This window comes from Canis lupus, chromosome 37, assembly GCF_048164855.1.
Source record: "Canis lupus baileyi chromosome 37, mCanLup2.hap1, whole genome shotgun sequence".
NCBI classification, from domain to species: Eukaryota; Metazoa; Chordata; class Mammalia; order Carnivora; family Canidae; genus Canis; species Canis lupus.
This window is the reverse complement of record NC_132874.1, coordinates 3,647,761-3,672,696: the sequence shown is the minus strand read 5'-3', so window position 1 is coordinate 3,672,696 and position 24,936 is coordinate 3,647,761. Positions and strand designations below refer to the sequence as shown.

General features: G+C 41.7%; 1 protein-coding gene across 4 annotated transcripts in view; it reads right to left on the bottom strand.

Moving 5' to 3' along the window:
- RIPOR2 (RHO family interacting cell polarization regulator 2) overlaps window positions 1-24,936 on the bottom strand; it is a 218,420-nt gene that overhangs the window by 110,012 nt on the left and 83,472 nt on the right. Inside the window, exon 1 of one of the 4 annotated variants that reach the window (XM_072813853.1) lies at window positions 4,024-4,378. The exons of the other annotated variants lie outside the window; for them this stretch is intronic. Within the exon in view, the coding sequence (XP_072669954.1) occupies window positions 4,024-4,084 (61 nt within the window). The 5' untranslated portion in view covers window positions 4,085-4,378. Of the gene's footprint in view, window positions 1-4,023; window positions 4,379-24,936 lie in introns of those variants that run through there. 4 annotated transcript variants of the gene reach the window in all.

Genomic DNA, 24,936 nt, shown 5'->3' with positions numbered 1-24,936 from the left:
CCAGGACCTCAAGATCATGACCTGACTCAAAGACAGCTGCTTAACCAACTGAACCACCGAGGCCCCCCTTGTTTTCTCTCTTAACATTTTTTCCATAGAGGATGTGACTTAACTTTTAGGATTTATTGGTTTTGTACCTATTGTTAATCTCTTCATCCTTTCTTCTTTCTTTTAATTTTGGAAAGGGCAAATATAATTCAGGAAACAATGTCAAAATATGCCAGATTAGAATAGAATGCATAATTGTTTGCATATTGAAAAATATTTACCTCGGCTTCATAAGCAGTATAGACAGAAAGTGAGCATCTATTTTACGTATAGTTCTTCGGTTTTCTTTCTTTGACAAATCTTTTGCAGTTTTCTTACTCTCCTCAACTGAACTTCCTTTTTTAAGGGGAAACGTGCTAATTTACTTGGTGTGGGGAAATGAGAGAGGTTTGGTTCAAAGCAAGTGGTATTTTTTTCCTGAGTATCTACTGGTCTAAGGGCACTACTGGTTGATTGCTCTCCCGTTAGCCAGTTCATCCACATCTTGGAGGGCTTCCTCCTTTGGGGAGGTTAAAACAGCTTGCATAGACGCAATGATGCCAGGACAGGAGAAGTGTTCTCATGCTTTGCTGCACTATATCAGCTCCAGAGAACATTTGAAGGTCCGGCAAAAGTTTTGCTATTTCCTGTGGCCTTTCCAGAAGCAAGGTCTTACAAAGCTCCTGAGTGTCCAGGGAATATAGGAGCCTGAGAAATACTCTGCACTCAGAACTTGTGGTGTATTATTATCCTAACCGTTGCACTTGACAGCAGATCACTGAGCAGGGCTGAAAATGGGGCAGTGACTTGTGGCTGCTTTACTGTGTGCCAAGGAGTCATTTTCAGCTGCTGAACCAGCGACCTACTGCCACCTGGGGAACTGTTTCCTCCCACAAACTGACCCTGCTCTGTTCCTGAAGGCTGGCTATGGGCCTCCGGTGCACATGACACTCTTTTGTTTTATTATTCTGATCACCAGCATAATTGTTATAGTTATCCTTACTATTATTGTCCAAACCTGAGGTGCTCTGTGTGTGTGTGTGTGTGTGTGTGTGTGTGTGTGTGAGAGAGAGAGAGAGAGTGAGAGATAGAAAGAGAGAAAGAGACAGAGAGAGAGAGAGGGGGAAAGAGAGAGGATGGAGAGCGGGGGAATAAATATTGGGGTTTCTGGACAGTAGGTGGATGGCTGCTTCTCTCTCTCACTAACCATTTGCAACTCTCCCCTAGAACAAATACAGAGTTACACACCAGTGCTTCTTAATGAACCATAACATTTTCTTTAACCACAGAAAACAATTGCTGAAACAAACAGGATCTCAGAAAGGCAGTTAAAAAATACTGTGAGCATGACTCATTTTTTTCTCCCCAAATCTTTATGGGGTCCATAAATCTAAATGAACTTATATATACTTTTTTAAGCAAATGGATCTAAATTCTAAATTTGTATTCCCTTAGGGGGAAAGGGTTCTTTAAAAATGTGTCCCTTGCAAGGAAATATGGTTGCCTTAGTAAAAAGCTCCTGGGCATTTTCCTTCCATTATGTTAGAGAAAATGCATTGTACCAAAAGCTTTCTGCTTTCCTAGGCATGGTAAGGGAGCCAAAAGCATGCATGAAACAGAGCAAGCATGAATTCCTCTGGGTAGATCTATGCCACTGTGCAGAGAAGATTAAGTAATAGAATGCTGGAATTTTAAAAAACAAAATCTTATAGAATTGTGTAATCAACCCTCTTGTTTTAGATGAAAGGTGAAGCCCAAGGAGATGACATGACTTGCCCAGACCCTACACCCATATAATGGCAGGGGCTGTGCTCTGATCCAGCTGCTAGCAACTCGTCTGATGCATTTTCATATCGTACCTCTGATCAGTTTTTAACGAAGCTGAAGTTCTGTAAATAAGTCCTATTTTGAATATACTAGGTTAACCCAATCTGTAAAAAAAAATCGTGGGCATCACTTTCTACTCCATAAACCCATTTTTGTTACTATGTAGTAGGAATTGGTATTGATTGAGTGCTTACTATGTTATAGGCACCATTCTAAGCCCTTCCCGGTAACAACATTTAATCTTCACACTGCCTGTAAGGTTTATACTCCATTTTATAAGTAAGCAAACTGAGGCACAGAATGATGAAGGAACCTGCTCACAATCACAGAGTGATTTAAGTGGCAAAGCCCAAGCAGTGTGGACTCTACTGCTGAAGCTCTTGATTGTCTACCCCTAATAGCACTTACTTCAATGAAGCACCAGCCAGACAAGTGCTCACAGAAAAGGGCAAACAGGAGCCATAACTCAGAGAACCAGATAAAAATACACTGGATATTGGACTTTGGGGATTCTTTCTCTCATCTTTGGGGATTAAGTTAAATGAGAAATTCAGTCCAGAAAGTATAAAGCATGGCATGTGTGGAGTGCGATGCAAATATTATGAATCTATTGTGAAGACAATCTGTACAGCCCAACGGGTATTACTGTCCCACTTCAGTGCTGAGAGAACAGAGCAAGTTAAGTAACTTGTATAAGTCACAAAAGTAGTTCCAGGCAGACAAGAATTTGAATCTGAATCTTGTCTGACTCCCAACTTGACTCTTCACCATATCTAGTGAGATTGAAATAATCACCTTAATGATCAGGAATGCTCATGGGAGAGATCCTAGAATTTACCCAGCCCTGCTTTTCTGAGGTCTTACCTCTTCCTGGGGGTGAGGTCACACATCAAACATAGTGTGGAGCATTGGACTATAGATAGCGCTCTTTAGCACCATAGTCAGGCAGCAAAAGAATCCCTTTGGGGGAAAGAAAGGTGGTCTGGGTATTTTGGAGGTTGGGTGAAGAATCACCAGATTGTCCAATTTAGGCTTATCTTCCTAGCTGTGAACATTTTTTTAAGTCCTGAGGGGGTAAATATCTAAGGTCAAACTTCAAGTGGCTCTAAATACCTGTCATCAAGGTCAAGCAACAGATTGAGAATTTGGCAAACACCCATGAAGCTCAAGTAGGTATTCTTAAAACCGATCAGTTATGATAAAACTTCACATTATGAAGTTTTGAAATATTTCTGAGGCCAGAACAAAATAATATAAAGACATTGGAACATTGGTCATGGTAATACCCTAGATGTTTAGGTTGTGAAGGCATCTTATCATGCTATACTCTGTAATTTTTCTTCACTGGATTTGTATTATTTGAGCAGTCACTCAATTTAACTATTGCTCATTAAAAAAAAATTACTTGATTGAGTTTTCAAAAACTTACTAGCTATGGTTTCTTGTGGAAATCAACCAAATTGATGAGGTCCCTGAGTCCAGATTAACATTTACTTAGACAACTTCAAGTTCTAGAAAAGCTCTCTTGCCTATGGTCCCATTTCATTGACAGCATTTGCACAAGACATCTGTAGGTTACTAGATTAGCCACTGAAAATCACAACCCTACAGCCAAATCCTACCCTATAGATCTGCTTGTGCAAAATAAGGGAGAACCACATGGTGCCAGTGGGTATCAGAAGCTAGCATCCCAGCTGGAAGAAACAGAGAGGGCCTGGACATTGGGGTGCCAAACATATCCAAGGAAGATAAAAAGATCCAAAGGGAAAGGGAGAAGGGGAGAGGCAGCTAGTGCAGATGAAAGCAATATGGTATCATAGAGAACCATCCCTGGTCTGTTTGTCCAACTGCTACCCCAGCAGCTCTGCTGTGTGCCAAGCACCATGGCAGGCTTCCCTTAATGTGATAGAAAAGAGAGCACCAAAGAGGGACAAGGGGAATAATTTTGCACTAATTTCCTACCCTAAACTAAACATTTGTCTAGTCATGACTTAAAAAAAAAGATATTTGGAGGAACCATTCATTCCTTTGTCTCCCACTTTGCCTTCTAGTCCTTGGGGCTAGATTGATACCCACAACCACTGGGTGCTTTCAAGGTACCCAAGCTGGGCACAAGTTTCAAAGCTAAGTAAAGTAGACCAGAATGGTTCCTGCCAGAAAGATATTTACCTTCACCAAAAATATCATCCTCTTCCTCGCCCAGGAGCTCCTCCGGGTCCAGATACTGCATGTTGGAGAGGGCAGTCAGAGGGTGACAGCAGAGGTGCAGCAGTTCCCCACTGACAACAGTGCTCCCCGGGCAATTTCCTCTCCCCAGGGCCTCAGGTTGCAAAAGCCCTCAGGGAGGCAGCTTCCTCATCTGCATCTGCCCTCGGAAAGCAGCTTCATTCATACGAATAGGCTTTTGGAGAGTGCATTTCATGTGGGGTAATTCTCACCCCTGAGAAGAAAGAATTTTGGGGGTGAAAGGGGCTGCAGATCTGGCTGGACCTGAACACAGATACCACTTAAAGTCTGAGTGCAATGAATTCTTTCAAGGCCACAACTTTCATATTTTCTTAAAGAGGAAGGCGGGCTTTTAACTTTCTTATGAATTTGAACAGGATGGGTAATGTTGAAAGAGGGTGGGGGGGCGGTTCACATTTCTCTTATCTTGGTTTTGCTTCAACGATAATTTCTCCAAAAGCACAGCAAGCCACTATGCTGCACCAAAGAGGCATTTGGGGTGGGGTGGGGGTGGGGACTGAGCTTCTATTTCACCCTGTAATAGTGGTCTTTTTGCAAACATACTGCATTTGAGGATGCAGCTTTATCAATGTTTAAACAGAGTCTAGCGCATGTGTTGGTTCTTATTGGCTTGTTAATCTATGGTTAAGCCATAGATAACTTGTTTGGGTCAAACAGCTTCCATTTTGCAATTTTGACTCCATCTGGGTCTTTGGACTATCACCAAAGTGGGAAGAAGAAAATGTGTAATGCCAAAGGCAGCTCCTCCCAGAGGGAGGAGTCACCAACCAGGGAACTTCCACAGTAGCATGGGGACTGGCATCCCCATAGGGAATGACCCAAAGTGCTCTAAGCTCCAGATAGCTGTTCAAACACCAATCTCTGAGTGATACTGCAGCTTCATCTGGGGGTTTCCCAGAGCCCTCGGTTGTGTTGTAAAGACCTCACAGGTGGTCAGAAGCTTCGAAAAGGCAAATAATGATAATGGTGAAGAGCTGTTAGCTTCCAGTGTTGACTTCTGGCAACTTTATTAGTAGGTTTTTTGAAAATATATTTTTAATGGGCTTTATCTTTTAGAGCAGTTTTAGGTTCACAGCAAAATTCAGAGGAAGTAACAATTTTCCCATATACTCCCTGCCTGTACACACATACAGCTTCTCCCATTAGCGCCAGCCCCAATCCCAGCATCCACCATCAGAGAGGTGTATTTATGACTAATGAACCTACGCTGGCACATCGCAACCACTCAGAGCTCAGAGTTTACCTTAGGGTTTGCCTTGCGTGTTGTGCACTCTGTGGATTTTGACAAATGGTTAATGACATGTATCCACCATTACGGTATTATACGAAGCAGTTTTGCTGCCCTAAAAACCCTCTGTGCTCTCTCTTCTTCCCTCCCTCCCACCCACTCCCTAGCAATGCTAATCTTTGAAACTGTCTCCATAGTTTTGCCTTTTGCAGAATGTCATATAGTTGGAATAATACAGAATATAAACTTTTCAGATGGGTTTCTTTCACTTAGTAAGATGCATTTACATGTCTTCTACATTTTTTCCTGCCCTTTTAGATCATTTCTTTTTAGTATTGAATAATATTCCACTGTTTGTATGGACCACAGTTTCTCTATCCATTCATCCACTGTAGGATATCTCAGTTGCTTCCAGTTTGGGCAATTACAAATCAACCTGCCAGAAACATCTATGCACAGGCATTTGGGTGGACATAATTTTCAATTCCATTGGGTCAGTACCAGGAAGCACAACTGCTGGTTGGTCTGATAAGAATATGTTAAATTTTGTAGGAAGCTGCCAAATTGTCTTCGAAAGTGGCTGTGCCATTTTGCATTCCCACCAGCAATGAATGAGAGTTCCTGTCGTCAGCCCAAGAAGAGGAACTGTCCAGCCCCAAAGGTCAATAGCGCCTCTTTTCCACTTGAGAAATATGGAGGGGCAGACAGATGGAGCTGACACCTCCTCTAGCTGTACTGCATCTCCCTTCTTTCTGACCCTCTACCACCATCCCCCACCCTGATTCCCACTCAAATGACTTTTCTGGTCAAGGGTTGTACTTAATTACTTCAATTAAATGAATAAAAAATGAATTGTAAGATAGTGCAGCCACTATGGAATACAGTATGAGGATTCTTCAAAAAATTAAAAATAGAATGACCATATGATGTATCAATCCCAATTCTGGGTTTAGATCCAGAAGAATTGAAAACTGAATCTTGAATTGATACTTGCTCTGCTATGTTCACTGCAGCATTATTCATGATAGGCAAGATGTGGTAGCAAGCTAAATGTCCACCGGCAGATGAATAGATAAAGTATGATATCTATCTATCTATCTATCTATCTATCTATCTATCCATCCATCTATCTATTTCTCCAGTCACATGCTACAACATGGATGAACCTTGAAGACATGATTCTAAATGATATAAGCCAATTGTAAAAAGACAAATACTGCATGATTCCTTTGTGATGTATCTAACGTAATCAAATTTATAGAAACAAAAAAAAAATGTGGTTGCCAGACGCCAAGGGGAGGGGGAATGGGAGCTGCTGTTTGATGGGTATAGAGTCTCAGTCATGCAAATGAGAAAGATCCAGAGATCTACTGCAAAATAATGTGCACCCAGTCAACAGAGCTTAAAAATTGTTAAATTATTATGAGGGAAAACTTACGTTATCTGTTTTTATCACACACACACACACACACACACACACACACACACCAGGCCCAAATGCAGGAAATCTGGGTTCGCACTGGCTGGGAGGAACAGAGGGTATCAGTTTTGACTGTTACTACACTTCATATCCATTGTCCCCATGCCCTTTACACTTCACAGCTCAATCATGGACATGCTATTCCCTCACAGATGAAGCAATGGGACTCTGAGAGCTTAAATACTTCTCCTAAGAGCACATAGCTGGCAAGTGGCCCATTTGACTAGCTCCAGTGCTCACCCTGTTACCTCTCATCTAAATAGCTTTATGGGTGACTGCAGATGATCTGGGTCACCACAGCATCCCACTGGCTCCTGGGATCTGTACCACTTCCATCTCCTCCCATCTCAGAGTCACCAGGTACCATGTTAACCCTGGGGCTCCCAGCCTTTCCATACCAGCAAGTTAGCATGATACCTCTAGGCCTATTTTCTTTCTTCCTTTTTTTAAAAAAATTATTTATTTGACAGAGAGAGAGAAAGAGAAAACATAAGCAGGGGGATTTGCAAGCAAAGGGAGAGGAAGAAGTAGGCCCCCTCAGAGCAGAACCCTGAGATCATGATCCAAGTTGAGGGCAGACGCTTAACAAACTGAGCCACCCAGGTGCCCCTCTATGCCTATTTTTTTAATATCTTCCTGTTATGAGCTTAATTGTGTCTCCCCCCATCCTACCTCATTTCATATGTTGAGGTTCTAACCCCAGCACCTGAGAATGTGATGTTGTTTGGAATTAGGGTCATCGCAGATGTAACTGGTTATGAACAGGGTGGGCCTTTAATTCCAATATGAATTGTCCTTATAGAAAGGGGGATTTGCACAGAGACACACACACACAGGGAGAACATCATGTGAAGATGAAGGCAGAAATCTTAAAGCCAAGGAATGCCAAAGACTGTCAACAAACCACAGAAGCAATGGAAGTGGCATGAAACATATTCCCCTCACCTCCTTCAGAAGGAACCAACCCTGCTGACACCTTAGACTTCTAGCCTCAAGAACTTAGAGATGACAAATTTTGGTTATTGAAGGCATCCAGTTTAGGGTCCTTTGTTATAGCAGCCTTAACAAACTAATACACTTCCTCATTTGGTCTGTTGTGAGGATTACATAAGATAATTCCTGTAAAGGAATTGACAGCACAGGGCACACTAAATGCACCCAGTCATAATTCTCCAACTTAAATCTTCCAAAGGGCAGCTTGGGGCCATTTCTCTAATCGAAGCACCAGTAGGTATAGGGAATGAGCAGTCAATGCTCTATACAAAATCTCAACAACTGTTGGTAAGTTCCCTTCAGTCTTGTCTTTTCCCATTTAGGTATTCTAAAAACACAGCTAGCAGACTCAAAAACACCAAACCACTAATGCCACTGAGAACACTTTGAGAACAAGAAATATAGAAAATATGGTCCTTTCTCTCCAAAATTCACACTCATTTTACAGAGATAAGGTGTATACACATGATGTGTTAGCTAAGCTAGTAAACTAGAAGCTACTAGCTAGCTACTAGAAAACTAGTAAACTACAGAGGCAAGTAACAATATGAATAAATTTCAACAGCACAGTGTTTGGGCACCTGGATGTCTCAGTCGGTTTAGCATTTGGCTCTTGATTTTAGCTCAGGTCATGGTCTCAGGGTTGGGATTAAGCCCCATGTTGGGCTCTATGCTCAGAGTGGGGGATGGGGTCTATTTGAGATTTTCTCTCTCCCTCTGCCCCTCCTCCGCCTCTCTAAAATAAATTTAAAAATCTAAAAAAAGAAAAAACAGTGTTGACTAAAATAGCTCAAAAAATATAAATAGTATTATCCTATTTATATAAATGCCAAAAGTAGACAAAGTGGAGAAAATATATAATTAACAGCTAACACTTCTATAATGCCAGGCATAGTTCTAAGTACATTGATTCATTTAATTCTCACCCCAGCCCTGTGAAATTGGTATTATCATCTTCATTTTACTTTCAGGCCCAAGAAGTAAAATGACCCACCCAGGCTCATGCATCCCATGGTGGAGCCAAGATCTGACTCAAGCTCCAGCTTTACCCTCAGCATATTACATGTCTCTCATACGTGTAAAACACAAGGCAGGGCAGAGCTATTTGCAGCTCCCCTGCTGTAAATACTCCAAACCTTTCCTTCCAAGGCTCCCTTCCCTCTCTTTGTCTTCCCAACTTAGGATACATCCACTCATCTTTCAGAGCTTGATCTAAGGGCTACTACCTTCACGAAGCCTTCTCTGACATCCCAGGTGGAAATGCTTGTCCTACTCCCTAGGTCCACCTATCTGTGTACCCATTTCACCCCTGTCCTTCCCTCCTCAAGGGCAGAGTATGTTTCTCCTTAAGCTTTGTATCTCTAGTCTCCTAGGACATTGCCAGAAAGTCATTGATCAATTTGCATTTTTTAAATGAGTAACAATGATGAAATGAATAGCAGAAAGCTCAAGTGTGAATTGAACATAAGAGGGCAAAAATCTTTACTTGGGACTTTATCCTAGAATCTATAGGGGAGAAAAAAAAAAACCCTTTTCCTCTATCCTTTTAGGTCTTTAACTGGGACCTGTGACTTAAATGGACACAAGACAGATTAACAGGAGGAAGGGTGTACACATTTTATTAACATTTCTACATGCAGAGGGGCTTCGCAGAAAAGAAGTCGAAATTCTAGAAAAGTGGTTGACTCATTTTAACGAAGAGCAATAAGCTGTAGATCTTGAGACTATGCACAAAAAAAGGGAAAGTCTGGGCTTCTAGAGGCGGTAAAGTTGGGGGAGGGGACTAGGATGTTTGTGATCAATAAGGACTGTTTAACATCTGTTATGTGCGCTCATCTCACTGTCTCCGAAGATAACAGTGGTTTCAGTGATGAAGAGTCATTCTTCTCCTCATGGTGGGAGAGAACAAACCTTTGCAAAAGGGGAATGCTTGCCCTGCTTTTAGGCAGGAAGAGAGAGGGCAGAGAGCTCTCCTGTGTCTGCTGTTCCTCAATTGCCATCAGCTAAAAATAACCCTAATGCCAACGTGGCATATTTTTGGGTGGCCTATTCCAAGCCTCTTCAAATCTGCACTAGAATACAAAGACCAAGGCTAGGGAAACTCCGTGCACACAGCTAGGCAGCCAGTGAGGGGGAGTTAAAGGGGTGTAGGTTATAGGGAGTAGTTTGACTAACTCCTAAGAAGGGAGTGTGGAACGGAACCAAAGGAGTCCGGTCAGTGACTCCCTTCCTTTTTCAGTGACTGAGGCAAACAACTCTGATTATCGGATCTGGGGTAGAGAACAAAAGTAAGGATGGGCCAGTATGAGCCAAGTATTTCCTGCAAAGACTGTGGCAATCTGGGCTAAGTCTAACAATAGAACCTCATCAAGGTCAAAGGCACAGGAACTTGGCAAAGCTTTTGTACTACTCTGAATAGTTGGTACACATTTTGTGCTATCTTAGGTGTTCATATTTCAAAGACATGCAAGTCCTAGTCCATGCTTTGAGGAACTTTACTCACCGGCTCCTGTGGTCATTCATTCGTTCATTCATTCATTCATTCCATTACTCATCCATCCATCTATCCATTTGAAAAACAATTATAAATGTCTACTATATTTCTAGCACAGTGATTAACATTTAAGTAAATGTATAAGTGACTGGGCAAATGTTGTGCTGAACATATAAAACCCAACACAATATTATTATTTTGTGGTATGATAATTTAGTTTATAATGATCCACTGTTTATTTATTAATTTTAAACACTGTTTGCAGGGCTCACTCTTTTGAAAAAGAAATTTCCATCTGTGAAGTGCTTAAAGGAGGAAACTATACTAGTGGGGTCATGGCATTGTCCAAGGTGGGCTTTCCTTCCAATAGAGGATGAGCTTCACAGTCCTTTCTCTGTCTCTACTTCTGGAGAATTTCCCAGTCCCTATAGAAAATGTTTTTGATTTTTAGATACAAAAAATTCAGAGCAGGGAAACGAATCTGAAATAATTAGGGGTAAAATGTCCATAAACAGAAAGGAGAACCAAGTAGGAGAGAGGAACTGAAACTGTGAGGAGTGGCTGGAATCAAAAAAGAAAAAGAAGGTGAAAAAAACCCACAGAGCCAGAAATAATCTCATCTGTGGGTACCTTTGCCTGTAAAAATGCATTTAAAATGCATCTAACTGCTAAATGCCATGACCAAGGAGCTGGGATTAATGGAGCACCTTTTTTTTGTTGTTTTTAAAGATTTTATTTATTTATTGATAGAATGAGAGAGCACAAGCAAAGGGAGTAGCAGAGGGAGAAGCAGAAACAGGCTCCTCACCTAGCAGGGAACCTGATGTGGGGCTCAATCCCAGAACCCTGAGATCATGACCTGAGCTGAAGGTAGACGTTTAACCGAATGAACCACCGAGGTGCCCCAGGAACATGGCTTTTCATGATGTTCTTGTTCTCAGGTTGTCCAGAGGAGATACCCAACTTGCAGGATGACAACCCAGAGGCTTTGGAACTCTTCCTACACACATCCCCCAATTTTAGGTGTATCTCTCAGTTGAAGGAATACAATTGAGGCCATTTATGGGATGCTGGGAAGCCTGTAGAAGCCCTGGCTGGTTCTCTTCAGTAGGACTCAGGACAATGAAGATAATTGCCCAGTGACTGCATCTGCTCACTCTGCTCTGGAAGGAGGGAGAAGAGGCCAGCAAAAATGGTCTCTCTGGCAAGACTCACACTGGGTATGGTTTGCAAGGAATAGCCTTGGGCTAAGAGTCTGACTGCTAGGAATAGTTAACCCGCAACTAGTAACTTTTTAAATGGCATAAAAGGCACTGGTTCTGGGATTTGACTAGAATTGAATTTCAATCCTAGCTTTGCTACATCAGCCCTTTGTCTGAAGCTATTGAATTTGTGCAAAATGGAAAAATAATCTGAAGTTCAGTCCTCTCTCTTCAAACTGTCTCAAATTAAAACACAATCTTTATCAATAGCTTGTCTAACTATACAAACACAACTTCAAGACTCAGTCCCTGGTCCGTACCCTCTATCTCAACCAAAGTTATAATCTCAACCAGAATTGTGATAGAATGATCGAAAAATACTTTTGAGTATAAAAATACATTACATTATAAGAAGAGAAATTGTCCCACTCTTGGGCCAAAGAAAAACTTTGGTGTAGTGGAATCAGTATCACCTTCTGCGATGTGATTGAACCTATCTGCCTAACTTACAGTCTTAGAGTGAGCCTAATGATCTTACATTAGAAAGTCTTTAAAAACAGATCCTAATATATTAATGATCATCTAAATACCTTTTCTTTCCTCTATTAAATATCTTACTACTTACAGAGTAGTTACGGTAGCTCTCTCAGGGGTGTTTCTCTTGTGACAAGTATAAAATGAAACGTTGACAATTTATCTGAAAAGTTGCCTTAACAATAAGGATAAAATTCCGCTGGGATGGGGGCAACAAAATGGAAATATGAATTCAGCAAGCAAAAGGAAAAATATAAAACATTTCCAAATCTCAAAGAATATAATCATTTACCTTTTTTATGTGGCTGATGGAGATATATATATTATATTTATTTCATATATCCTTTGTAAATTTTAAAACTTATGACAAAAAATGTATGCAAGGGTACATAGTTTTCCAAAATTTACTTTGGGTTTCAGAAACCTAGACAGTTAAAGACCAATGATGCAGACCCTGCATTAAGCAGAGCAGGATCAGAGCAGGCCCTATAGACCAGGCACCAGGATCAGGGGACCCTGGAAAAGCATTTGGCAGTTGGGGGCCCATGGTGGCTGGATATGGCAGAGGGAAGCCCTGGTATCTCCATCCCTTTGCATGTACTAGCTCTGTGCGTTGTGACCTGTTTTTCTCCTGACCTGTTTCTTCTTAGCCTCAAAATTTCTTCTTTGTGGGGATGGCAACAAAAAGAAGGATTCGAAATTTGGGATTTGTTATGTTCTGATTTGGGCCAAATGTTTTTGAAAACTCTTCCCACCATGGCTTCTTTTTAATATATATGTTTCAGTGACTTCTGATTTCACAGAGGACAGAAAAATAACTTGGGTAAAAAAAGACTTCTCAATGACTCCGTTCCAAAAAAAAAAAGATAGGAAGTGTTACCAATCCATCTATCACAGCCACTAACTCAGGAAATGAAACGGGTGAGCCCTGATCCTCTGCCCTGGCCAACAGTTCCTTCCCAGGGAATCCCAAGGGGGCTGACAAATCTAAAGCATAGCTCCTGGCTAGGTTTGCCAACACTGTTGCAGAACAAACTCAGAAAAACTTGTATAAAAACTCAATAACTCAGTGGAAGGTTTGGAAAAGAGAATGGAAGAGATTAATTTCAGGTACCAGCAGCTGAGGGAGTTGGCTGACTTAGCCTTAATAACCAACTTCTCTGCCAGCAAGACAGATACTTAGAGTCTTATAGGGAGAGGTTGTGTGTGCAACATATAGGGATATGTGCAAGAGAACAGGCACAGAGCATGTAGTCAAGGGTAGGGATCCATATGTGTTCAGTGCATGATCATGGGCAGAGAAGGGGACAGGTGGGGTGTGGTTTTCTAGGCATTTTGTTGCTATCACGGTTTTTCTGGTCTGGCTCTGGTGGTTGGGAATATCCCAGTCATTGCAAAACACCTTTATTCATGCCTCAAGAAGGTGTGATAAGAAATAAGCACAATGGATTTTAATTAGAGCATTGGTCTTATCTGCTTTTGGTTTTAACTGTTGGTGGTCTATGGTTGAGTAAGAGGGCTTGTTAACAGAAAGAGAGAAAAAAAAAACATGAGGGAAGGGCAAGATGTTTTTCTTTTGTAAGGAAAATACAACCAGGCTGCATCTGAGGTTTTTTTTGTGTGTGTGTGATGTTAGGGGGTTTACTGCTTGTCTTGTCTGTGTTGTAGGGTTCCATGGGAGAATATCCAGAGACATTCCTGGATTTGAAATTTCAGCCCTCCAGGAAATTCAGAAACTCGGCTCTGGGTGCTGTTTGAACACAGCAGGGTAGAGATGAGTCCTGGACAAGCCCTTAACATGCTGAAACTCTCATCCCCAGGTTCCCAGCCCACCTTGGATGAGCTTCCAACCTGCTTTGTCTGGCACCCAGGGAGACCTGCCTGCATGGAGCCCATTTGGATGGAGCAAATGGAGAATTCTAGACTAAGAGATCTCTAGTCCTCCTTCCTTTTCCGGCAGGCTCCTTCCTCCTTTGTTTGGAAGTATAAATTGCAACAAAGATGATCAGTGAAAACAAGAACCTAGAGTAAAAAAAAAAAAAAAAAAAAAAAGACAATGCATGTGTTCTATGCACTGAGTTAGGTCCCAATCCTGCCCCAGAGGGCTTAATGTGCCATCTTTCTCTGACTCTGGCTCTCCAGTATTCCCAGCCTATCATTAACAACAGTGGTATTTAAGCTTTTACCTCTGAAGAACCAGAGTGGCAAAAGCTGCCTTCTTCCCTGAAAAGTGTGGCCAGAGCACACTCCACCAAGCTGGTGAAGAAAGAGGATGATTCAACTCTGACTTTTTGTCATCCAGTGTGCAGTGTGAACGGTGGTGAAAAAGGGAACAATGTTTTCTTCTCTTCCCTCTATGAGAGGAGAGAGGAGAGTAGCCACAGGAGAGGGGGAAGGAGGGAGGGGGAGAGAAGGGGAAAGGGAAGGAAGGAGGGGGAGAGGGAGTGAAGGAAGGGCAGAAAGAGGAGAGAGAGAGGAAGGAAAAAAGCAAGGAGCATAAACACAAAGTGGGTTGTTATACTATATGTTGGCAAATTGAATTTAAATGAATGAATGAATGAATGAATGAATGCAAAATAAAGGCAAAGCCAGCAGGTGTGGAGAAGGCCGAGGAGGAGGAGCTCACCCCGCTTCTTTCTCCTGTGATTGTGCCCGGGAGCTTGTAATTATTAAGCAGTCCACATACTTCAAAAAGAAAGAAAGAAAGAAAGAAAGAAAGAAAGAAAGAAAGAAAGAAAGAAAGAAAGAAAGAAAGAAAGAAAGAAAGAAAGAAAAATCTCCCCCTTGAAGTGTGAGTTCAGGTTGCCCCTGGAGAGACTCTTACTAGCCATGGGTCTTGACTTTGAGGCCCCAGGGTTCCCCTTCCCTCTGCTTCCTCACGCTCTGATCTCTGTCAGCTGAGGGTGTGAAAAACAATCTTTGTTTCATCTCTGCACACCCGTATCAGGCCATCCTCGTTACCTCCTCAAAACAAGACGTTTCCTTTCCTTTCCTGGAACTCTATCTGGTGTGGCGGCGAGCTGCTGAGTGCCGCCCATCCTCTCGGAGACCACAGCCCAGCGAACCTGGGGACCATGACTCATAAACAAGGGGGCAGACCAGAGTGTGTTGGGGCCACCGGGGAGGAGGAAAGAAAACCAGAAGAAAACCGTCCTGCAGCTTCAGTGGAGGTGAGCAGAAAGCCACCAAGCCTCCAAAAAACCAGCATCACCCCCCCACACCCCAACTCAAACCTTGTGAAACTGTCCTGAGGTTAAAAGCTTTAAAAGTTGTTTCTACTGTGGATTTTAGAGACTCTCTCTGTTCCTGGGGGCACTCAAGAGTTGCAAACCCTAATCCTCACAGGTCCGGCATTAGGGTATGGGGAGGCAGGGGGCATGCAGGGGGCGATTGTGCCCAGCCCTTGGCCTGGAGGTGTCTCTGTGTTTCTTAGGGTGGCCTGAGGTCACGTTTTGTGGAATGCTTGGCTCTGGCTGGCTTTCTGGGGACTCTCAGCTCAGCCTGTAAATAAACCAGCAAATTTGGAGGAAATGGGGCAGGGGTAAGTGAAGGTGAGTGGTAGGTGGGCCTCTTCCAGCATGGACTTGGCAGAAGGCAAATGCACCATACAGGTCGACTTCCCATCTCCCAATATCATGGAAGCCTGTGGTGATGATGGGGCAGGAGTATCACTAACCACCAGGAAGTGACAGGTCCCCAGACCACAGAAGCTGGATAGCAAGAATTCAGGAGGGCAGGATTTTTCCCTTTTCCTTCATGGAAAGGCCCCAGGGTACACGATGGAAAGGGCAGGGGGTACGGCTGGACATATGTCAGAATAATAGAGGAGTTATCTTCTTATAAAATTGCATCCAGTGTTTTAACGAAGTACAGAAATGAGGTATCAAATGTTGTGTGTGGGTGGATGGAGGGATAGAGGGAGCTGAGAGGGGAAGGGGCAGGTTAGGCTCTGCCCTTGCTCCTCTGCCACCATGTGACCTCATGTAAAACCAGCAAATGCACCAGCTGCTCGCCACACCCATGGGGTGGGCAGTTATTTATAGAGTGTAGAAATGTCCCTGGTGCTGAGCAGAGCTCCCCAAGTTCCTGGAATAGCACCTGCCAGCGTTTCTCTCACTGGACAGCTCCTAATAAAAGTTAGGCAAAAATAACCAATATTGATTATAGATTTTAGCTTACAGCAATAATTCTGTTCAGTTCCTCTTTGGACCAGAGAACTCTGTGAGGTGAGAGACTTGGTGATACCAGTCTTTAAAGCAAGGTTCCTTTTCTTTTCCTCCTCCCTCCCTCCTTCACCTCAGGAAGGTCTGGGTCCTGCGTTGGCTCTTGCACCCACCTAGGATCTCATGGTTTACTTCACCATGAGAATATTAATGTCAACAAAGACACATTTCTCCAAAGAGATTTGGGAATGTGTGTCACTTGTTCTTCAGCGATCCTTCTGAGGTAAGAAAGGAAGGGCAGTGTGATTGTCCTCATTTTCTTGATGAGGGGATGAAGGGCGAAAACACTAGATAAGCAGGAGTAGGACATCTGAGATGTGGCTGAGTCGCTGGAGCAAGCGCTTTGCAAGAGCAGGTGAGTCAAGACTGTGGAAATCGTGCCAGGGAGGTTCTTATGTGGATGACTGAAGCGCTCCAGATAAATGAAAGGAAAATGTATTCATGTTAAAAATAAAAAAAGCGGGATCCCTGGGTGGCGCAGCGGTTTGGCGCCTGCCTTTGGCCCAGGGCGTGATCCTGGAGACCCGGGATCGAATCCCACGTCGGGCTCCCGGCATGGAGCCTACTTCTCCCTCTGCCTGTGTCTCTGCCTCTCTCTCTCTCTCTGTGTGACTATCATAAATAAATAAAAATTTATAAAAAAAATAAAAATAAAAAAAATAAAAAATAAATAAAAAAAGCCCCAAAGTGCAGATATCTAACAGGCAAAGGGGCAAAGGACTGGGTGAGAAGGGTTTGCTGCACTGGCACTAATCTTTCAAATCTCTTATTTTCTATGAACTCGGCAGCCTCCCAGAACACAGTCCAGGCATACAACTCAAAGCTGCAAGATCTAGGTCATATTTTGTAGCTTTTCAGCCTGTCTCTCCTACTCAACATTGAGCTCTGTTTGAAGGCAAAGGTCAGGCATGATCTTTGCATATTTGTTTCAGGTCTGATAGGAACCAGCGCTTCATAGACTTTTCTAAATGAATGAGTAACTGAGTCCCTGCAGTGATCTCTCCTCTCCTAGATGATCAGAGGCTGTAGAAGGTTCCTATCAGCATGGAAGTAGGGGAATATAACCGGAGAGAGCATGGGTCTTCACTGGACCTGGGGTGTTATGAGGTTAGGAGCACTGTTTCGCCCTATAAGCTTTCTCCCATCTCCTACTTATGGGTGGAAAAACCACTAACCCACAGGGCCTGACAGTGGTTTACAGTTTAGGAAGGGTTTGTGTTATTTTCCAAGTAGGCAGACCCCAGGCCCAGGAGAGAGAGACAAATAGACATTTTCTCATGTAAATCATCTAATTCGTAAGATTTACAATTGAATAGGTGTCCCTACAAGATGCCAACAACCAGAATGTGAGGGGCCTCAAATTTTATTGATATAGGTAAGACTTCATCAGAGAATCCCCTTGAAAGCTGTTTAGTAAGGAATTCCAAAACAAGGTGTTTATAACAATAATAAATGTTTCTCCATCACTTTGTCCCAGGCTTCCACTCCTAGCATTTTCTCTAATTTCTCTCCCTTTTTTAATGCACTAAAAGAAAACTATATAAAAGACTTAAGAGCAACACTTAAACCTGGTATAAGGGAAATTTCATGGGAGAGGACATTATGAAAATTAGATGAGAAAAAGAAGTTCAGACCTGGCTTCTTGGATGATTTTCACTAAGCCCAAGTACACAGAACACAGTGTTAGTAGTAATATTTAGTTCTCTTTTCTTTATACTCCCTGGAGTAAGATGGTGTATGGGAACGGAACTTGTGGTAAAGAAAACCTTGCCACAGAAGGACTCCACCCTTGCTTACCTTCCTCTGGAGCTAGTGTCAATATGTAGTGAATGGTAAACTTGGGCCTTCCTGTATTCTGCACTGTGTGTTGCTACACCACTATCTCCAATGGAATGAACCAGAATGCAAAATCTATGACTTTTGAAATGTGATGAAGCAACATACAATTCAGAAATAGGGTGACCACATTTTCTGTACTATGTTGCACTCTTTTGCACAACATGTGAGAACACAACATGAGAAAGAAGGAAATAGAACAACTGAGGTTGTTGTCTGGGTAGGCTATGTAGAGTAAAGGCAGAACCCTAATACCCCACCTAGCCAACATTCTCTCGTGGCTACTATTCCTGTCTCTAAGCCTACACCACTCCCTTCTATTCCATTATTCTCTCTCATCTTCTATCTGTCCATCCATCCTTCCATCCATCCATCCATCCATCCAATTATCTATCCATCCATCCATCCTCATCCGTCTATCCATCCATCTATCCACCTGACTATCCATCTATCCATCCATTTATCCATCCATCCACCTACCCACCATTTATTGGGCACCTTGTCATTCTAGCTGCTGAGAATACAGACATCAGTGCCAAACCAGTAAATGTTAAACCACCAGTTTGTTAATTTTCATAGTGCAAACACCCCTGTCTACCACAGCTGATTTCAAGCTACCAACATTAAATCACTGAACACAAAATTGGGAAGAGATACTCAGGAGCATACAATTATACAGTGTTTCCAACTCACAGGTATAATAGAGGTCAGGAACCTCAAGTACACAGATAATTTGTTAAATGTGGTAATTTGGAAGTGACTAGTTCTGAGTATTATTAAGTTTGCTGTCAATATGATTTATTTAACTGTACATTCATAGATTTTAGCTTTAGATATTGGCTGTTTTAACAATCAGCTCACAACATTTCTGAAAATTTAACAAATGGCTCTTGTGAGCAGATATGAGTTGGCTCCAGCACACCCTTGGACAGAGACAAATAATGTATGCTGTCTGCTTTATGAAAATGTTTTACCTACAAATATGACATATACATATGTAAATAAGCAGTAGTCCTCCAATTGATGTGAAAGTGCTGGGCATAGAATTAGCAGGGAAGTAGGGTGCCTGGGTGGATCAGTCAGTTAAGCATCTGACTCTTGATTTTGGCATAGGTCATGATATCAGGGTCACAGGACTTAGCCCTGTATCAGGCTCTACATTGGAGCCTACTTAAGATTCTCTCTTCTTCTGCAGCCCCTCCCCACTCACATGTGTGCATTCTCTCTCTCTCTCTCTCTCTCTCAAAAACAAAAACAAAAAAAACAAAAACAAGAACTATTTTGGAAACCCCTCAAAATAAAGTCATCTTGAGGACAAGGTGGTGACTTGGACTCAACACAAGCACCTAAGAACACAGAGCAAGGTTGGTTTGAGCTCAGCATGTGGCCCTTTCCAAGTCAAAAACAGTTTTTCTTTGTAGTCAGTGTTTTCAGACCCAGACACCCTAGGACAACTGTCATCCTTGGCGGGATGCTGACTGCAAAAGGGTCAACTCTAACTTGGGAGCTTAAGCCCAAGTATCCCAGAAGGGCAGGTGGGACTGGGCTGAACAAAGACTGCTCGGTGCAACAGAGTCACACCTGTCAAACTGTGCAGGCTCAGTCTTCTGACATCTCATAGCAACAAAATGAATAGCAGACATTGGATTATTAACATTTTCCAAGTTCCATGGTTCCTGGAAATCAATAACAAAACTTATGCCCTTTGAAATGAGAAAGCCACTAAGATTTTTTTGGACACAGATTTTTTTGGTGGCTGGCAAGAATTTGAGGGAGGCTCTCCTAATGTGGCATATGTGGACTTGAACAAATAGCGAAGAAAAAAAAAAAGAATTAAGAGTTATGACCATTTGGGGGCACTTGGTGGTTTAGTCTGTTGAGCATCTGCCTTTGGCTCGGGTCATGATCTCAGGGTCCTGGGATCAAGCCCCATGATGGGCTCCCTGCTCAGTGGGGAGCCGGCTTCTCCTTCTCCCTATCCTGTCAGTCATGCTCTCCCTTGCTCTCTATCTCAGACAAATGGATAAAGCCTAAAAAAACAAAAAGAGTTATGACTGTTTGTATTCTGACTTGTAGAGAAGATCTTAGGGGACAGACTCTGCCACATATGTGTATATGTGCTAAGAGAAAAAGATGTTGGTCAAAATATTAACAAGAGGTATTGTCAGATGATAATTTTGTGTGTATATGCAAAACCTGAGATCTAAGCTAGATGATAAATTTTGGAAGAAGGATTAACTTTTAGAGATTTGCTTGCATGGTTTAATAATTTCATATACTGTTAAAAAGTTAATCAATGAACAATATCTGCCAATTGCAAAAAAGGCGAGTAAGTTAAAGAAAGAAACAAAAAAATCCAACCATAATTCAAAGAGCCAGAAATAACTGCTATTAATATTTTGGTGTTTAACCTCTAGACCTTCTGCTAGGCATGATGTATGTCCTTTGACCCTTTCATCAGCCTTGGGGGAATCTGACTCCTGACCTGTCCTTCTGAGTTCTCAGTGGTGGGAGGGGGGTGCAGAAGGCTGTTGCACTGTTATTAAGTTAGGTTTTTTCAGCCTGACTCACGGATTTTTTTTTAACCCAACTCAATTAGCCCTCAATTTTCATTCCCCACAACTATGTTGTAGCTGAAATCATTCTCTCTGTAGCTTACCTCCCACTTCAGAGAAAATACAGACCACCATATGTAATTTTTTGACTTCTGTAGGGACCAAGGGCAGGCTAACTTGAGATGGGCCACTTTCGCATGAACATTATTTTAAGTTAAAAGCAATCCTAACCCAGCAGATTCAGAAAACTCTCTTTACCTCTTTCTCAATTGTCTGCTTTCCAGAGAAGAGAGCTATTAACAAAGATTCCTCTCTACCTAAGAAACTTCTGTACATAACAGGGCACCTGTGTTTTCCAAACACCTCATCTTCCTGCTAACGGTCCTTCTCCCCCTTGGTATCCTCAGAACATTACCCCTCTTTTTAGCTCATATAAGCTTTATTGGCTGTTTTTGGAATTTCCATATCTGTGTGCATTCTCTGTACATATGCTATTAAATTTGATTTTCTCCTGTTAATTTGTCTCATGTCAATTTGATTCTTAATCCACCTGGAAGGACCTCAAAGGGCAGAGGAAATTCTTCCTCCCCAACTCTTCCTTCCCTTCCACCTCTAAATCTGTACCCATCCTTTCTTCCCTCTGCTTCAGATGAGAACCCACCTTTTACTCTGACCAAGGTCCATGCTATTTTTTTAAAACAAAAATAATTCACTTTTTTTTTCTGGCTTCACAGGTAATCATATCCTTATTGAAAAATTTAGAAATATAAGAAAACACACAATGGAGAAAATAAAGTCATATATCATTTGACAAGACTTTAAAAGATTTTAAATAGACAGTAACTGCTAACATTGTAAATTCTTTGTTTTTTCCATGCATGATTATATGTATGTGTACATTAAGTATTTTTTATACACTGGAAATTATTCTGTTATACTGTTTCATGCATCTCCCTTTCCTCTTACAATAGATCATGAATATTTTTTGCATGACAGCTACCCTTCTTTTTTTTTTTTTAACTGCGGGGATGGCAAGAGGGGCAGAGGGTGAAGGGGAGAAAGAATCTCAAGCAGGCTCCATGCCCGGCATAGAGCCCAACACAGGCCTTGATCTTATGACCCTTGAGATCATGACCTGAGCTGCAATCAAGAGTCAGACACTTAACCAACTGAGCCATCCAGGCTCCCCATGGCAAATATTCTACAATTACATAAGACTTTAAAATAATTTTTGTAAGTTAAGAATCACTTTCATAGTTTTTTTTTCTTATCTTAAAAGCAGAGTGTACTATTATAGAATAATTGGAAGATACAGTTAAAAGGAAGAAAAACCTAGATACATAATCCCACCTCTGAGGTATGACCAGCTAACATAATTTTATATAAATCCATCTAATAAAAATAGGCTCAGCCAGGCATCATTCTATATCATTTTTGATATACAAATATTAACCCCATTTAATCTTCATAACACCTGTGTGGTTGCTATTGTGATGATAATCTCCATTTTCCAGATGAAGGGGATTGAGACCAAAAGACGGTAGGTAACCTTCCAAAGTTACTTAACAGTAAGTAGTAGAATTGGGATATGGACCATGGCAGGCTGCCTGCAGAGGCTGGATGCTAACAACTCAGCTATAAAATTCTCAACTTACAGTGAACATCTTTCCATGTTGATAAATATTACTCTCTGTGTCATGCTTATAATGACCTACCATACCTCAAATACTGAATTTTGTTTTTTTTTTAAAGAGACAAAGAGAGAGATTGAGAGAGAGAGAGAGGCAGAGACACAGGCAGAGGGAGAAGCAGGCTCCATGCAGGGAGACCGACATGGGACTCGATCCCAGGTCTCCAGGATCATGCCCTGGGCTGAAGGCGGCGCTAAACCACTGAGTCACCCGGGCTGCCCAAATACTGAATTTTGTTTTCTCATGGTTCTTTTGAGATTTTCTTTTCCAATTAATAGTTGCATAGGGAATTACTTTTATGCTATGAATGGATTCTCCCTTCAGCTTTTTCCAAATAGTTAACCAATGATCTAAGTTTTACTTATTGAATTACCTATCCTTTCTCCACTAATTTTAAACTGTTGCCTTTGTTTTGGCTTCTCTCTTCTCTTGCTTTCTTTAGAAACTTGTTTCATTTTGTATCCACTTTTTCCCCTGTGTCTTGAAAATGAGAGCTAGCTTTGAGTTACTTATACTTTTGCTTGGTTAATTGATTGATGTAGTTGTTCACTTAACAAAATTTATAGGGGATGCAATAGTGAATAAGATTTTAAAAACTCTCTACTGGGGCTTATAGTCTATAGATGTATATGATACTTTTACAAAACACTTATGTCATACTTATGATGTGCTGGGCACTGCTTTTAATGAAGTACAAATATTATCCCAGTTAATCCTCATAGCAAGTCTGTCAGGTAGATGCTGTTTTTATCTCCATGTTTCATGTGAGAAAATGAAGCATGGAGAGGTCAAGTAACTTGCCCAAAGCCTCTTAGCAGATAAGTGGAGAGCTGGGGAGATTTGGTAGGTAATTCCAGTTTAATGCAATAATGTTATTTATCATGAGGTAGATACAGGGTTCTGTGGGAGCTCTTAGCAAGAGCACTTGATGGACAAGTGCTCATGACACTCAGGGAAGAATTTTGTAGGGAGTGGTGCCCAAATGATTCCTGAAGAATGAAAAGCAGTAGGCTGGTGAAAGGAACTAGGAGTGTAGGGGTAAGAATATTTAAGCTGGAGAAAGCAGTAATACAAAGGCCTAGAGAAGAGAGAAGGAGAGAATGTTATCTCCTAGAAGCTGAAAGGAATGAAGTGTGGCAGGAATGGAGGGTGGGGTAGGGTGGGTGGGAGGTGTGAAGTCCTAGACACAAGAAGAGCCACTAGTGAGCCCATAGTCTTGTGAGTCACTTGAAGGAATTTTAACTGTAATCTAAATGTAACAGGAATCACTGAAGGGTTTTAAACAGGAGAGAGATTACTCTAGCTGCCACGTGGGACATGGGTATCAAGGTCACAAGGGGGTGGGCAGGACAAAGTGTTGGAGGGGCTCTTCCAACAATCTCAGTGAGAAGTGATGTTGCCTTCAGAGCAGTTGAAATAGGATGGAGAGAAACAAGAGGACTCAGGTGCTCCCTCGGAGGAGTTTGACCAGAATGGTGAAGAGGAGGGGAGTCAGTGCTTATGACCTGGCTCTTGACTTAGCCAATAAGTCTTCATCTTATGGCTGTGATGAAAACATGGATAATAAATCGACTAGATCTGATATGCAGAGAAGAAAAGATAACTTGCCTCTGGCCTATCATTATATTCCCATGATTTCTTCCTTTAGCACTCACTAAACCCTCATTGAGGGAGGGCTGCAAAGTTTATAAATATGGCTGATGTTAAGAGTATTATCTCCGGTGGTGGGATTAGGCACAATAATTTTTTTTGAAGCTTTACTGAGATATATTTCATATACTCTAAAATTCACCAGGTCAGTGTGTTCAGGTCAGTGGTTTTTGGTATATTCTGAGTTGTATAGTTATTTACCACAATCTAACTTTAGAACATTTTCAATACTCAAAAAGAAACTCTGTACCCATTAGTAGCACTCCCTATTCCAGTTTCCCTACCTCACCCCCCTCACCATCACCTCCAGGCAACCATTAATCTGCTTTCTGTCCCTGGATTTGTCTATTCTGGACATTTCGCATAAATGATGTCATAATATAGTCTTTTGTGGCTTGCTTCTTTCACTTAGCATAATGTTTTCAAGGTCCATCCTTGTTAAAGCATGTGACAGCACTTCATTTCTTTCAATGGGTGAATAATATCCCATTGTATGGATATACCATGTGTTGTTTAGGCTTTTTCCACTTTTTGGCTCTTAAGCATGAAGCTTCCATGAACACTCATATACAGGTTTTTTGCATAGGCATGTGTTTTCCAAAGCCATTGTGCACTATTTTACATTCCCACCACCAATGTGTGAGGGTTTTAATGTTTTCACATTCTCTTCGACATTTGCTACTGTCTTTTTTACTTTAGCCATTCTGGCAGGTGGGAATTAGTATCTTATTGTAGTCTTTGCTTGCATTTCTCTGATACTAATGATGTTGAACAATTTTTCATGTGCTCATTAGCCATTTACATATCTTCTTTGGGTAAATGTCTCTACAAATTCTTTACTCATTTTTAACTGGGTTATTTATCTTTGTAAGAGGTCTTTATGTATTGTGGATACAAGCCCCTTGACAGATAGGTGATTTGCCAATATTTTCTCCCATTCTGTGGGTTA